The sequence below is a fragment of the Lycorma delicatula genome, chromosome 12, assembly GCF_047948215.1.
Source record: "Lycorma delicatula isolate Av1 chromosome 12, ASM4794821v1, whole genome shotgun sequence".
Lineage (NCBI taxonomy): Eukaryota > Metazoa > Arthropoda > Insecta > Hemiptera > Fulgoridae > Lycorma > Lycorma delicatula.
Window position 1 is genome coordinate 18,215,009 of NC_134466.1, and position 17,435 is coordinate 18,232,443.

The 17,435-nt window shown below is 34.5% G+C and overlaps 1 protein-coding gene across 2 annotated transcripts in view; it reads right to left on the reverse strand.

Moving 5' to 3' along the window:
* Nucleotides 1-13,358: 13,358 nt before the first annotated feature.
* Nucleotides 13,359-17,435, reverse strand: part of LOC142332982 (uncharacterized) — a 49,635-nt gene continuing 45,558 nt past the window's right edge. For both annotated transcript variants that reach the window (XM_075379741.1, XM_075379740.1), the window contains one exon: nucleotides 13,359-13,708. In XM_075379741.1, the coding sequence (XP_075235856.1) occupies nucleotides 13,499-13,708 (210 nt within the window). In that variant the 3' untranslated portion in view covers nucleotides 13,359-13,498. The remainder of the gene's footprint in view (nucleotides 13,709-17,435) is intronic.

The following is a 17,435-nucleotide window of genomic DNA, read 5'->3' on the forward strand; positions in this document are numbered from 1 at the left end:
GATTCCATCATGATCAATACATTTGAGTTATATACAGGCACTATACGTGGATTCTAAAGCATTAACTAAAAAAAAAAAAATCAGATGCAAAATCAATGATCAAATATATGATTAATTTTAATAAACAATCCTGTTGACTTGTAGGAAGATCAGAAAATCATTTGATCGTATTATGTTGAAACAATTTTCTGATTGACACTTACCAAACCATCTACATAATTTTCAAATGTGACATTCGCAGTGTATCCACGATCAGTCCGATTGACTTTATGCATTTTTGTGGAATAAATAACAGAATCTCTTCCCATTCTACGACATCAGCTCATCTGTTTAAGTTTAATGTAGTAAGATTCCTAAAAATTAAAAAAATTAAATTGTAAGTATTTTGATGGTTACAAATTTGCTACTATAAGAATTATTGTAAAAAATGTTTAAAGTTCTCTTCAGTGGTATTCATTAAAATAAATATTAACTAAATAATAATAAGTATATACTGATATAATACATAATAATGCTGACAGTGATTGTTGAGCTGACTCGAAACTTTATCCCATGCCAGGGCCAGAATTCGGGCAGCTAACAGCTCAGTTATAAGTCAATGGATGATAAATCAAATGTTCATGTGTAAGATCCGATTTTGATTTGGAATCATAAAGGTATTGATAGCCCTTATCATTCCATGCAGGAAGTACGGTTGCATTTTAAACCCCGGAGAGAATTCCAATCTTACTCTCTTTACCTCAACCAAATCATTTTCTTGTAACACAGCACAATACTTCGGCTTACAAGGAAGCACCTCATTAAGCTTCTGTGACTATTTTCAATAAATTACGGAAATATTTAAATATCATCCCAGCATTTTATTTAAGGTAAAATTACAGGACTCTCTTTAAAAATTTATTAAACAAATTTTTGTTTTTAACGAGAAATTACTTATTGCAAATACTTGAAATCAGAAATTAATTTTTGTTTTTTTTCTAACAAAATAAAATTGTTTTGCCAATATAAAAAAAAAATAAATAGATTTTAACTTGACAGTACATAATATATACATGCAATCAATATATATAAAACATTTCATTTCATTTCATAAATAATTATATATAGTTTCACGCATGCAGTGGCATCTACCGGCTATTTACGAAGCAACTGCAGCTGTTGTTTTAACTAAGTAGTCGTTTCTCTGCTGGTTAAGTTAGTGCGCACTGTGATTCTATTTCTGTGTTCAAAAGAATCTTCAGCTGCTGAATCTGGACCTACAGTAATTAATAAAGGAAAGGTTAGACAATGGTGTCGAGACTTTAAAAATGACCGCACAAATGTGCATGACGAAGAGGGAAGTGGCAGGTTCAGTATTCATACCGACGAAATCGTTGAACAAGTGAACCGAAAACTGCGATGCGATTGACGATTAGTGTTATGGCTTATGAATTTCCGCATGTTGGACGGACCTCTCTCACAGAAAGGCTCGGATATCACAAATTGTGTGCAAGGTGGGTACCGAAAATGCTCACTGACCAACACAAACAGCAAAGAATGTGCAGTGGACTAGCGTTTTCGGATTGCTATCGACAAGATGAAGATGGTTTGTTTTCCCACATTGTTACGGGTGACGACACGTGGATATTCTACACAAACGCAGAATCGAAACAGTCAATGCAGTAGCGCCAAGTTCCACAAAACCAAAAACCAAAAACGTTTAAGCGTACTCAAGTAGAAAATTGTTGGTTACCGTTTTTTGGGACGAAAAGGGCGTCATTTTGGTTGATCTCATGGAACGTGGATCAACAATTACAGTGACGTGTACTGCGAAACGCTCATCAAATTGTGACGTGCGATCCAAAATCGACGGCGCGGAAAATTGTCGTCCGGCGTAATCCTACTTCACGACAACGCGCGTTTTCACACCGCTGCTTTAATCAAGAAGAAGATTCAAGATTTTTGTTGGCAGGTTTTAGACCACCCTCCATATAGTCCCGATCTTGCACCTAGCGACTACTTCCTCTTCTTGAATTTGAAAAAGCGGCTTTGTGGACAACGATTTGAAAGCGACGAGGAACTCAAGACTGCCGTTGTTAACCGGTTCAATTCCGGCGGCCAGCTTCTATGCAGAGGGGTTAAAGAATCTTGTGTTTTACAAAAAGTGCTTAGAACTGAATAGCAATTATGTGGAAAAGTGAAGTAGATATGTAGTAACTAATACTGTAAATAAAAACCTTTTCTCACACGTTAATATTTTTTAATGACTAAATGGCCCTTACTTTATGAATATATGCCTCGTATATATATTTTAAATTGTACTGAAAAGGATAATTTTTTTCCATTAGCCCTCAATAAATCTTGAAACTTATTTTTTGAATTCTATGCCTAATTTCAAATGATTTTTGAGTACATGAAATACAAATTAAGAAATTTGTTTAAATTTGGTTCCGATTTAAAAATAAATGATTCAAAAATTGTGTTGAAGGCGTAGTGCAAAAATTATTTTCTCCTTCTTAATGCATTTTTAAAAAAAATATTTATTTATTTTATGGATAGGTTCAACTAAAAAAAAAAAAGATTTGTACCGTTTTATAACAAAATAATTTTTTTAACTTTTACTGTTTTGTGTTTTCCTTTCTTTCTTTTTCCTGTTTAGCCTCCGGTAACTACCGTTTACATAATTCTTCAGAGGATGAATGAGGATGATATGTATGAGTGTAAATGAAGTGTAATCTTGTACATTCTCAGTTCGACTATTCCTGAGATGTGTGGTTAATTGAAACCCAACCACCAAAGAACACCGGTATCCACGATCTAGTATTCAAGTCCGTGTAAAAATAGCTGGCTTTACTAGGACTTGAACGCTGGAACTCTCGACTTCCAAATCAGCTGATTTGGGAAGACGCGTTCACCACTAGACCAACCCGTTGGGTTGTGTTTTCCTATCGCAGTATAAAAATTATTTATTTATTATCTTCCCTTCATGTTACATTTAATTACATTTGTTTTACTGATATCTATCGAGTAGAAATTAGTTTGTATTACTCAGTATCGCTTCCAAACTATGCGACTGTAATTTCATAGACAGTAAATGATGCGATAAATGTTGAACTCCGTGGCGAAGTGTTAGATTCTATTCCCCTTTTCTTCCGGAGGTACCGGATTCGAACACGGGTCAGGTGTGTCATTTTTCATACAGTACAAAATTTTCATTTCGTATTCTTACAAAGCTTCAAAGCTTATACGGTAAATTAATCATCCAATAAACAGTACCTTATTTTTTTATCACAACTTACCACAAATTCTTCCCGAGACATAATATCACACCAAAGTACAATAAATATATAAAGCAAATAATACTTACTAATTTCATTATTGAAATTTAAAAACAAGAATATTTAGCGACATTAAAAAAAAATTTCTACGAGTCCAGAGAAAGGTACAAAAAACTGAAATGAGTTTAATTGTAAAAAAAAAAAATTATTTTTTCTAACGTTGTAAATAATATTACGATAACCTTGATTTTATAGATAACTATACAATACCAGTATATTCATAGGTAGAAATAAAATATTTGATGTTCATAAATGATAAAAAATATCTGATTAATTGAATTCTTTTCTAAAATGTAGAAAAAAAAAAAAAGTCATAAAAAAATGAATTTTAATAAACTATGTTTATTATTTGTATATAAGCGACAACAGATTATCCAGCCTACGATAATTTTATCATATCCTTTTACCGTATGAAAAATGCCGACTTGTTCCGACGATCACGCAAAGTTTATTCCTTTGATTGGACTTGCGTATTTTATTTATCGACAAATTTAGTTAAAATTCTTAATCGACGCCAAAACAAAGGACAAAAAATATACCGTATATTTTTTATTTATGGTTCGTCAAAGAATTATGAACTTTTACAATAAAACTGTAATTTTCAAATACAGGTTGTCCCATATAAAACGCAACCCATCAATCACTTGTCCAACATCTGAACATCGCGGCGACGCAGTAGAACACTACCGATAGTAACAACAACGCAATCATAACGTTCAGTGTATCACTAGAGACAAGATGGTGTTTTCGCTAGATGAACGTGTTTTCATTGTCGAGTTGTACTTCAGTACAAAATCAGCGGTTGCAGTGCAAGATTTGTTTCGCCATAAGTACCCAGATAAACCAGCTCCTAACAAAACATCATTATTAAGGTTAGTCACAAAATCTAGATAGACCGATTCTGTTAATAACAAGGTACACAAAAGATCTGCGTCAGTGTTGAATACAGATACAGTCACTGAAATCAAAGACCGATTACTCCCTTCGCCAAATAAATCGATCAGACGTTTGTCTGCTGAAATTAATTTGTCTAAATCGACTGTTCATCGGGCGACCAAACGATTACAATTACGACCTTATCGCATTCAAACGGTTCATCGACTTTTTGAGCCGACAAAGAAAAACGGCTACAATATTGTCAACGGTTCCGTCGATTTCTGCGTGAGGGAATTAACATTATGGATTCGTTATTTTTCACAGATGAAGCACGGTTTCATTCGGATGGCTACGTAAACAGCCAAAACAGTAGAATTTGAAGCGCTGAAGGTCCCCACGTTTATCACGAAAAACAATTACACCCGCAGAAGTTGGGCGTGTGGTGCGCGATATCGCGGAAGAAAATAATCGGTCCTATTTTCTTCGATTACACCATTAATGCAGAACGATATCAGGATATTTTATTTCGGTTCATCGCACTCTTGGAAGAGGAAGACAGACTGTTGGCTACAACATGACGGTGCGACATCGCACTACGCAGGTTCAACTTCTGATTTCGTCTACGAATTCTTTGGTAATCGTGTTATCGGTCGAGAGTTGTGGCCACCAAGATCTCCAGATTTGACTGCGGCGGATTTTTTTCACGGGGTTACCTCAAAGAAAAAGCCTACAGCAACAAACCACGAACACTTGAACGACTGAAAGTCAATATTGAACAAGCTGTATTAAATATCCAGCTACAAACTTTGAAAAAAGTTGCAAGAAACGCTGTAAAAATAATTGAAGCTTGTATTCAAGAAGATGGCGGCCAGTTTCAACATTTACTCTAAATGTAAGGTAATGGATGGTAATAATAAAAATTACATTTACACATGCCTGTTTATTATTTGAATACCTACCAATATAAGGTTGGGTTGCGTATTATATGGGACACTCTGTATATCTTTTCTGTTTACCCTTGGAACCACCGTGAGGTATTACTTCAGAGGATGATATGTATGAGTGTAAATAACGTGTAGTCTCGTACAGTCTCAGGTCGACCATTCCTGAGAGATGTGCTTATAATTGAAACCCCCACCAAAGAACACCGGTATTAATGTACGATAGTACTGAAATCTGTGTAAAATTAATGTCTTTACTAGGATTTGAACCTTAGAACTGTCGACTTTGAAATCGGCTGATTTGCGATGAGGAGTTCACCACTAGACCGGTTTTCTATTCTCCAATAAATTGGTGTTTCAGCTCGTTATGAAAACGTAAATAATTAACTCCCTGGTTGTTGGATGAATCTCTTAATTAATAACTTTTTACTTCTATGTACGAAGTAAAGGAAGTATTACGATGATGAAATATTTCGGTTTTTAGATTTCAACGGAAATATCCATTTTGACTTGTTTCAGCGTGACATCTGAATGTACGTATGTATGTGCGTCTGTATTTAGCGTAACTCAAAAACGAATAACCGTAGAATGTTGAAATTTTGGATTTAGGTCTGTTGTAACATTTAGTTTTGCGCTTTCTCCTTTTGATTGCAATCGATGGTCCAAAATTGACCAAAAAAGCCCCAAAATCCGAAAATGTTTGAATTTTGGACGTTTTCTTAACTACAGTAATCAGTGCTCATCGAGAGCGTTTCAACGATATATCGGAATAATAATTATATATAATAATCAGGTAAAAAATAAACGGTACTTATTTTCATCAGCTTCAGAGTTATAGCCAAATGAAATTTTAATTAATTAAATATTTGGATCTAACAAGGGGAAGGCACATCGGTTTGAACCTGACTTCATCTCTTTTTTTGGCTGTTTTTTAATTTAAATATATTGATTTATTAATAACTATTAACTTCTGATTATAAAAAAATGTGTTTCTGTAATTTAATAGGCGTACAAGAAAGTCATGTGGTATCACATCAAATCTTTCCTGTTGTTAGTTGTTTGAAAAACACGAGTAGTACTATATCGTAAATTACGATGAGGGCTTACAAAGTGTTATCGATCAAGAATTCTTCAAATCATGTGAACATTTTTAGGCAAATTTACAAACCATTTCTATAAATTTGTACGTCTGGATAAACTTCAGTTTGAGAAGTTATACTTACGTAGTTTTTTGTTTTTAAAGCAGTAGTTGTTTCATTGTAAAATAAGTTCTCTAAACTATAGGAAAGTGGAATTTTATTTTCAAAGTTTTGCTTGTATTAAAAAAAAAAAGATAAATTTTTAAAAGATTTATATTTGTATTCAAGCAAAGTTTCAGTCAAATTGATCAGTAAATAAAATTTATCAACCGATCGATATTGTTTACCTTTTAATAGGACAAATTATTTTCACGGGACATTTTATTTTGGATCATAATATATCCCAAACCTGTGAATCTTTAAAGTTGAAATACAACCTTGGATTCCGCTCTAAACGTTAGCAAAACTCTATCGACTGTATGGCTGAGCGATTAAACTTCAACGTACTTCTTCTCCAAATTATTTTTAAGAAACCTGAATCTGTACTTTCAATAATAAGCGGATGACGTTTCAATTTGCGGAGTTAAGTAATTATTGTCGTGTACTTTTAAGCTACTCGATTCAAAATTGTAGTATGCCGCTTCCATTCCGGGTAAAAATGTTCTGATCTGCTGAGAATATCAAGCGTTTCGGGCAACCGATATCCAGAGACCTACCTACTTTCTGGGTAACAATATTTGGTACTTGCATATTAGTCGGCCGACCGTTAACAAAATGATCTCGTAACTTTGAAAATACTTCAAATTGTTAACATAACATATTTTACATATTAAAAATATAAGCATTATTGCTTAAAATTTTAAGTATAAGCTTTTTTTTCCCTTCTCCTTGGGACCGGGCCTAGACCGGCGAAGCACGACTTAATATCCCAAGGGTGCCTTTGCCTCTAACCTCCCGAGTGACCATGCTGGAACCGGCTATGCCGTTCCCAGCACGGGGTAATCACCCGGTCGGTCAGGACTGGGTCTTTTCTAATGCCTTGCCTCTAAGCGGAAGTCCCCTTAGAGGGACCTCCACCCGGGACTCTGGTCTTTTCATTTTAACCCCTCTAACAAATCCCCTGGAGTCCCCTTTCACTCATCGGCCATGAGACACCTCGGCATCCAACGCCTGCTGAAAGGGGCTATCCACCCAACCCCTAATCTAGAAACCTCAAATCTCCGTTTTCGAATCGTCCTGCTCATCTTCCACTTTCTCCCTAGCCGTAGCTCTCATTATACGAATGACCATATTACTAATTCCGCCGATTAAACAACCAATTACATGCTCCACCTCTCTCCTTTCCTTCACCCATATAACACAGTGGAACACCGTGTACTCCACTGTATCACTCTCTTCGCAGTAGAAGCACCCATCCGACCTCCTCCTCTTTCTGTCCCACAGATACTTATTGAAGCAGCCATGACCGGACAGTAACTGCGTCATCACGGGTTAACCTTCTGCCCGGCCACGGTTTGATCTGCGGGATCAGCCTTCTCGTCCAGCTTCCTACCTGCGTCCTTTCTCAGCGGCGCTGTCACTTCATCAGTTCTTAGCTTGACATTTTGGCACATCTGCCGATCTCTCCGCTATCAGATCTAAAGGTGGCATGCCCGCTATTATTAAAATTGTTTCCGTCGAAACATTTCGGTACGACCGCGTTACCCCAATTGCCAACGGCCTCCGCAAAGATAGCATTCTCGTTCTCCCAATCTTCTTATCTAACGTTCTCCTCCAGGCTGGAACGGCGTACAAGACGACGGACCTAGCCACTGATGCTAATAATCTCCTCTTCGCTTTGCTAGGTCCCCCCATCAAACTCAACAACCTGTTAATAGCTCCCAGTCTTACCGCCCTTCTTCACCGCTTCCACTACATGCGGTAGAAAAGAACGCTTGTCAACTAGCGTTACTCCCAGATATTTAGCCCTGAGCACAGGTACAATCTCCGTGCTTCCTACTGACAAAGTAATCCTCCAGAACCGTTGTCTTCCAACCGTTAATACCAACTGCGTTTTCTACAACGCTAGATGGAGCTGTCACTCCCGTAACCAATTGTGAACCATCTTCACAGACTCGTGAAGACTCCTCCTCCGTTTTATCCGTAATGACCAGGGAGAGATCATCCGCAAAACCAGTTGGAGACACCTTGTCTGGAAAACCTAACCGCAGCAGCCCATCATAAGCGATACACCACAAGAGCGAGCCAATGACCGACCCTTGGGGCACTCCTGCCTCCATTCCAACCTTGATTGGGGCCCCTTCTGCACTGCCCTACCGTTAAAATAATCCTGCACAAATACGGGCTGATCTTCCTCCTCTTTAGTTTCTGGAGAACCCACCCGAACGGTAGGGAATTAAACGCATTCGTTACATCCAGCAACACTACTGCCGGAATAGCCCGGGTTCTCCAGGTACCACCAGCTGCCTCATCAACCACCCGCATTATTCTCTCAACAGCCTGCACAGCAGTACGGCTCTTGTGGAAACCGAATTGGTATTCACTTAGTCCCTCACCAGCTTCAATCTCGAAACTCAGCCGTTCCGCCATCATCCGTTCAAACAACTTTGCCATACAACTTAAAAGACAGAACGGCCTATACCCGGTGGGGTCATTCTCCTCCCTACCACCCTTCCGGAGCATAACCAACCTCCCCACATTCCATATGTTCGGAATCATACCATCTACCAGCACCTTATTAAATGCAGATAACACCTTCTCCAGCATCGCCATTGCCACCTCATTGGGAATTTCATCTAGTCCTGGACTTTACCGCCTACTAATTTTCATCACCGCACTTCTTAATTCAATCTCATCGAACAGAAGAATCTCTACTGCAGCAACCTCCTCCAATACCTCACATGGCCTCCTGGGGAACAGTACTTCCACACAGTCCTCCAATAGCCCCCTCAACAATACAGGAAACGCCCTACCAAACCTTTTACTAACAATCTTGAAGGCATCTCCCTGTATATCCCTATCAAAGCTCCTGCCACTTCTCTCTCTTATTGCTCATAATTTCTTTCTCAAAAGCTTTCTGACACCTCCTTGATTTTACCAATCAAATTTATTTCAGTTTTATTTATTCTTTTTTTAATAAAACTAGTATAATCTCTTGTAAACTAATATTTTTATTTCTTTTTAAAGAAGTGATGAAATTAAAACAATCGTTTCATTTTCAGTACTTTTATTTACATAACAGCATTTACTATTATTAAAACAAGCTGCAGTATATTTTCTTTTAAATTTTAATATTTCAAATACATCATCACGTTTTTGTACACTACCTATTACTATCAAGTACTGTATCTAACGGCACGATTTGTAGTCACCATAAAAAAATGAATAAAATGACATATTCGAGTCTCGTGGTTCATCAGATAGGAAAAAAAAGTTTAACAAAATTAGAAGTATTTATTGAAAGTATTCTTTATTACTAATCTAAATGAACTGAATTGTAATGTTTCACACTTATTTTTTTACAATTTTCATTTCACTGTTAGGTTAGGTTATGTTTAGAACTGGAAATTTAGTGCGTCAACTTAGTCACCTCTAACCGACTCCTAATAATGAACTCCATGATAAATGGTTATAAAAATGGTAATATAATGTATTTGTCGGGTGATATTAACAATAACCCAAAAGTTTGCAATATGTTGGTCGACAGGCTAATAAGTAAGTACCGAATATTTCACGATACAGTATCTCCATCGATAGATTATTGTTTTTCTAACCGTCAAAATTTAAATACTACAATATAATTTTTTTTTTTTATTTCTCTCTACACTAATGCAGGATGTCACAAAAGTCTGCACCTGCATAAAACTCAGTGATAATTTCCTTCTCGTATTTCAAGAATCAAATCCTAATTTTTTTGACTGATCATTTGATGAATTTAAGAAAACTGGACAAATTTCTCAAACAGTATGAACGAATAAGTAAATAAATGAATAAGTAACTGTATGAATTTATAAATAAATAAATACAGTTTGATAGATAAAAGAAGTTATTACATTATAGTTATATCTAATTTATTACATTATTTCCGACTTATCAATCTTCACAGTAATGATTCTGGTTTATATAACAGTTGATGAGAATAAACTTATATGCCCACATACTTTCTAAATTTTTAATAAATTTAATGAAAATTAAATCTCTCCAATTAGAAATTACCACTTTTATTTATTTATTATTTTTTATTAAAACTTGTTTTAATTTATCATATACTAAATTTATATATATATATATATATATATATATATATATATATATATATATTATATATATATATATATATAATTTTCATGGAAACGAAGAATTTCATTTTTACTTCCTTCAACAAAGTAAAGGAAGTATTGTGAACACGAAAAATTTCGGTTTTCAGATCTCAACGGAAATATCAATTCTGATCATCCCTGAATGTATTTAGGCTAGTTTCGACATGACGTCAGTACATAGCTACGTATTTATCTAGCATAACTCAAAAACAATTAGCAGCAGGATGTTGAAATTTTGGATTTAGGAATGTTGTAACATTTAGTTGTGCACCTCCCCTTTTGATCACAATAGACTGAACCAAAAGTGTCCAAAAAAGCCCAAAATCCAAAAAAAGTTTGATTTTGGACTTTTTCTTAACTGCAGTAACAAGCTCTCATTGAGAGCTTTTCATCTATATATAATAAGTGGTTCTTGTTTTTATCGGTTCCAGAGTTATAACCAAATAAAATTTTAATTAATGAAATATTTGAATCTAAGGGGAAAGCACATCGGCTCGAATCAGACTTCATCTCCTTTTTTTAACTTTTTTTTTTAATTTAAATAAATTGATTTATTAATAATTATTAACCACTGATAGTAAAAAAAAATTACGATTAATAAATAATAATTAAAAAATTAAAAATGAAAAAATATTAGAAGTATTTAATGAAATAAAATTTTATAGTAAACGTGTAAATGTAATTTAATAGGGGTACAAGGAAGTAATTTGGTGTCCACATCAGAATTTTTACAATAAATATTCATATCTTAAGAACAGACTGAGGTATTTTTATGAAATTTGAAACATCTTCTACAAAATAAATAAATATGAAATTTTTCTTTTGATAATTCCAAAATCACAACCATTTAAATTTGTTAATTGAAAATAGCTCTGTAAATATTAGTTTTATAACATAAATTGTTAAGCCTTTTTATCGTGAAATAAAACACACCACAATTGTTCGTATCAGTTGATAAACAGTTGAAATATTTTAAGCGCTTATAAAAATTATGAGTGAAAACCGACTAAAACTGTCAGTCCATAAAATTTCCAGTCGGTATTCCTTTACTGATAAGCGAGGGTACACTGGAATTTAGCATTTTATTAGTTTTCTTTTAACATCGTTAAACAAATTTTGTATTAAGTTCTGATATTTATTTAACGCCTTATAAGAGAATCGTACAATGGGTTAATTTTTACACGATGTAACATGGCTACATTCTGTAACAGTTAGTGAAATATCACCAGAACCTCAAGGAACACAGTGTAGAAACCCATTTCTAAAATAATTTACTAAATTCATTGTCTAAAACTGAGAAGTTATTTGTAACAAGAAACTACAGCCAGCAGCGTTTAATTTTGGCGATTTAACTTTAATTTGGGACCAACTTCTGAAGTGTCCCTTCAACCGATGGTTTTCTAATTTAATTGTGTATTTTTCAATTTTCAGGATCCTATTCTCAAAGAAATTTCAAATTTCATGGAACCATCAGGCTGTAAAAATATCCAGTTTATCATTGCACCCAGAACCTGTATCTCCCTTATCAGATTAAAAACAGGATTACGTTTTAATCTTTAAATATAATTGACGTTGAAAACTTTACAGAAAAAGTGTCCTACCTTGATCTCAATCATGTTCTAACAATTTTTTTTTTAAACTTAATAAAGCTAAAATTTAAAGCATGCCGGCGTGTAACGGGTGAACAAAATGTTGCACAAAGCGACAGTGCTGCCATTTTGTAGTTTCATTTCCTATCACTAACATTCAAAAAACTTGCTGTCCCACGACCTCTCGGTTTCTGTGAGCTGCCATTATACGAGGTGGTTAAATAATGAGACTAAAACTGCTACAGAAGAACTGCGCATATGCCAAATTCGTACTACCAACAGCTGTGTAACATGAAGTCTTCTCTTTCGATTGTTGCCACTCCGGTTTCTGTAGACATATTAGTTTGGCCGGGACCTTCATTTGGATAACATTTGTTTGTTTGTTTTGCCAAAAAAATGATAAGTGTTTTGTTAGAGCAAAGAATTATCGTGAAATTTCATCTGAAACCGCTACTGAAACGTATCTTTCATTAAGTCGTATATGACAACGAATGTTTATCACTTGTGCGGGTTTTTGAATGATTTAAGCATTTCCAAGATTGCCGATAAGATGTTGAAGATGATGTTCATTCGGGTTGCTCTTCCACATCAAAAACCGGTAAAAATATTGAAAAAAATTGGTAATCTGATCCGATCTGACCGTCGGTTAACTATTCTTATCTTTATTCAAGGTCCTTGCTCAACTCCGTGAAAAAATAAGAAAAAAATGACTCGAATTATAGAAGAACAAGTCATGGGTTCTTCATGAGGACAACGCACCAGCTCACACTGCATTGTCTGTCAAGACGTTTCTAGCAAAGTATAACATCCCACTGGTGTTAGACCATCGCCTGACCTGGCACCATGTGACTTTTTATCTGTTTCCCAAGGTCAAATTTGCATTAGAAGGAACAAGATTTCAGACCGTTGAAACTGTAAAAGGAAAAGCAGCACGCATCATGAAAGAGCTCTTCCAGCACTGTTTCGAACAATGTAAAATTGCATGGAGAATTGTAGGGATAGAGAAGGGATGAATATTGAAAGGGATAATAAATGAATATGTATAAATTAAAAATAAAATATTTTACAGCGTTAGTCTCGTTATTAATAGCCACACCTCATAGAGTCAAGAACCTTTAACGCCATCGTGTCTAAGACGACGTCCATTCATTGTTGTCTGAAAGCTACTCATGAGATGAAAGTACTGATTGAAATACACAGTCAATTAATTCTAAATAGTACTCACAAAGACTTGATACTGTATTTTAACAACAAAATATTCTTTTAATATGACAATAATAATAACAATAATACTAATATAACAATATTATAATAATAAGTTAAATAATAACAAACGTATTAAAATAACAAAAAGATTGAATGTCAAAACATTATTAATTAGAAAGTAACATATCGTTTAAGAAAATTTGTAACATTTTGCGCATAAATATCATGAAGATAAATATTTGCATACTCTAACGTTCTTTTCTCTAACGTATCCTTAAACTGTGGCATCGCAAAGGATACTGCAGTTGGTAATATTTCACCTAGAAAGTCATTAGCTGCATCTCCAGCTGCACCACCATCTAAGAAGTTTTCCAGTTTTGTCTAAAACAAAAATTTAACATAACAATTGAATATTTAAAAAAAATAAATAAATAAATTGTAAATTTAATAAGATTAAAATGTAACAGGTATCTAATAGCCGTGAAGAGCTAACATCGGTTACATTATAATTTTACCAAAGAGTACTTGATTTATAATTTGATTCATAATAACGATAAAAAATAGGGGATGGTCTTATTTTATTCCCTTAATCGTTTTACAGTTAACTTAACAAATTTCATAGTCCAAAAAAATTCAAATTTGAGAAAGACAATGAGAAAAAATTAGTTATTAGGCAGTTCTTGGAGGATATGTTGGAATAATTTTTACATTTTTACAACGGTGTAAAAGTTCGAAGAGAGTACTTTTCAGTACTTTTGACAAAAAATTTGAACGATCACATAACAATTCATAAATTAATGGAAAAGTCATTGATAAAACAAGACTTGCTTTGAATTTTTGGCAACATTTACCTTCTCACCTCTTTTTGCAATTTATAAAAGAAATTCATATCTGAAGATGAGACTGAAATTCATATCTGGTAGAAATATTTATATCAAACTTCTCTAACAAAGCAGTAAACTTAAAAAAATTTCCCTGTGGTTTCAAGTTTTGAATGTTCAGTAGCAATAATAATTTCTAAATTATATCACTTGAAGGAAAAGATCTTTGTAGAAATGATCAATATATAAATAGCAGCCATATTATATACGGCCTTTTTATTTTGGTGATAAAGGAAAATGGACTTCTGCACAAATAAATTGAGAAATTTAATTTTCTTCTAACTTACCTATAGTTTTGAATTTTTCTGAGAATGATGTAAGAGAGGTAAAATTGCAAATCAGTTATTTGGATTTAATTCCTCTATATACTAGGACCCATATATATATATATATGGTGTTCAATTAAAAACAGATCTCATCACTCAATAGTTTATACTAAATAATATTTATGTTAAAATGTATATATTCGTGAAATATGTCTTAGATAAAATAATGTAGAAGATCTTGGTACAGATGGAGCTGGATTGGAAAGGATCGTGTGTCATCTGTACATCTACTGCCAGTCTGTTTCGAGCATTGGCTTTTGAATGATGGCAGGGAATCATATGTTGTTGTTTGTTAAAATGCTGTTAATTGTTAAAGAACATGTATTCATGATAGAAACATATTTAGAGACGAAGTCTTTTGTTGCGTGATGGTGAAAGTTAAGGGAGAAATTTGAAAAGAAAGTACCACTGAAAAGTGTTATTCAGAAGTTAGTTAAAAACATTTTGTAAAACAGTTTCAGTGTTCCACTAGAAACACGTCTGACACAGGTCGGTTTTAACAACATAGATCTTACAGAACATTAAAGCGGCATCTATAACATTTTCTTATAAATCTTTGTGGAGACTAGGCCTTTTTTTTTTCTTTTTTTTTTAGGGCGAAAAACACCTATGCGTTATCATTACCCAGATTTTTTTTATAAAAGAAATATTAAAGCTAATCTAAAAGATAAATAAAACTTACAACTAATATCACAGATAAAATCTAAAATAAAACCAAAAGTAAATAGAATTCAACAAAGTCCAAGATGGGTGTAAAGGGCCCATTCTCGGATAACAAAATGACTAAAAAGAACACATAAAAGCTCTAACATAAAACTTTATATAGTTAAGTTAAAAACAAAAATTAAAAAGGTGAAATAAAACTTAAAACTAATATCATTAAAAACTTACAACTAATATCACTAAAATCTTACAACTAATATTACAGACGGAGTCTTTAAAACATAAAAACAAAAATAATAAAAAAACTATATAAAATTTAACAAATTCCGATTGGGAGTGTGTAAAAGGCTCCCTACTCGGATAACAAAATCAAAAACACAGAACCAAAAAATTAAAAATATAAAACAAACTTTTTAAAAACTCTTCCAGCACAAAAAATATATGCAGAAATATTAAATTTTTTGTATTAACCCAGCACTATGCAAAAAATAGAAACATCCGGTTTAAAACTTCATTATCGTTGCACACGACACCACGGATATCTCTGGGTAGTTTAAATTTACGGCACAACGCCGCATAACATATGCAATCTGTGAGTATGTGGCGCACAGTCATATAGCATTTGCATCGTGCGCACAGGGGGGTGCATGTCCTCTTGACATCAGGTACTCGTGTGCGACTCTCACATGTCCTATCCACAATCGACAGAGGACTACTTCCTCACGGACAAGTTTTACTGCATGAGGAGTGCCATGGCAACACAGAATATTTAATCTGCCGGAGTTTATTATCAACGGTAGCCGTCCAGTCACCTTACCACTTTTCTCTTAGAGATTGTTTTATATAATTAATAAAATCACAAGTAGCAACTCGGGTGGTGAAAGGAGGTTGATTACATGTGTCTTTGGCAGCAGAATCTGCATGTTCATTAACTGGAATCCCTGGCTAGGGACCCAGCAGAAACTTACTTCTGTGTTGCGATTATTCAACTCAGCAATTGCGTTGTAAATTTCAATGATGATAGGATGTCTGGAATAAAAGTTTTCTAAGGCTTGGAGAGCACTACACGAGTCACTGCAAATTAGGATTTTCTATACTTAGGGTTAATGATATTTAGAGCCTTATTTATAGCATATAGGTCATCGATAAACACACTCGTAATACCAGGTAGACCAAACATATAAGTTCTAACATTGATAACAAATGTACAGCCAACATCATCATTCTGTTTCGATCCATCAGTGTATACCACCGCATCTGGAATCATTTTTGAGAGAACATACTGAAACATTTGCTAGAAGACAGTGGGTAGTGTTGATTGTTTATTGTATGTTGTAAGGTCAAACATAAAATAAATAAGCTTTATTCCCCATGGAGGATATGAGCAAGGATACGTTGGAAAGAATGACGGTGTGTCAACATTTATATGCTGTAGTAGACGTCGGGTTCGGACACCTACAGGTCAGTACAATGTGGATGGTCCTCATACCTTCCTAAATTAGGATTTCTAAGATCTGAGTCAAAAGCTGGGTGTGATTTGCTTGTCCTTTGAGACGAGCAAAATAAGATAGTAAAAGCTGGTCTCATCTATCCCACAGTGATGGTTCACCACAGTCTACAAGTAAGCTTGCGACAGGGCTTGATCTAAATGCGCCTGTGGCAAGCCAAAGGAAAGCATGATGTACAGCATCCAGCATTTTAAGCACGGTATGATGAGCTGAAGAGTAGATGACACAACCATAATCTAAACTGGAATGAACAACGGAATAATAAAAACAGTCGGTCATGTATGATATCATACATGACCGATCGGCTCCCCAATTGGTGTTACTACGGACTCGCCATCATATCTAAAAGTTTCGAACATTTTGTTTTTAATTCTTTTATATGTTTGACCCAAGTAAGACGGCTATCAAAAAATAAACCTAAAAATCTGACGTAAGGAGAAATAGCAATAAGCTCTCCATTCAGAAAAACTTGCGGAATAGAAGGGTTTCGTAGTCGAGAGAAGACTACACATTGTTTTGTCGAATGAAAATGTGAAACCGGTAATCCTGAACCAAGCTTCAAGGTGAGATATAGTGTTATGTAGATGTCTCTATGCTGTGGGTGCAAACTGGAGCTTGCACACAATTGTAATACTGTTTATGGCTACAGAAAATAAGGTGGCCAATACTCTAATATATTCAATGCGAGACCTAACACTTCTAACGTTCCACTAAATAATTTTCATAAGTA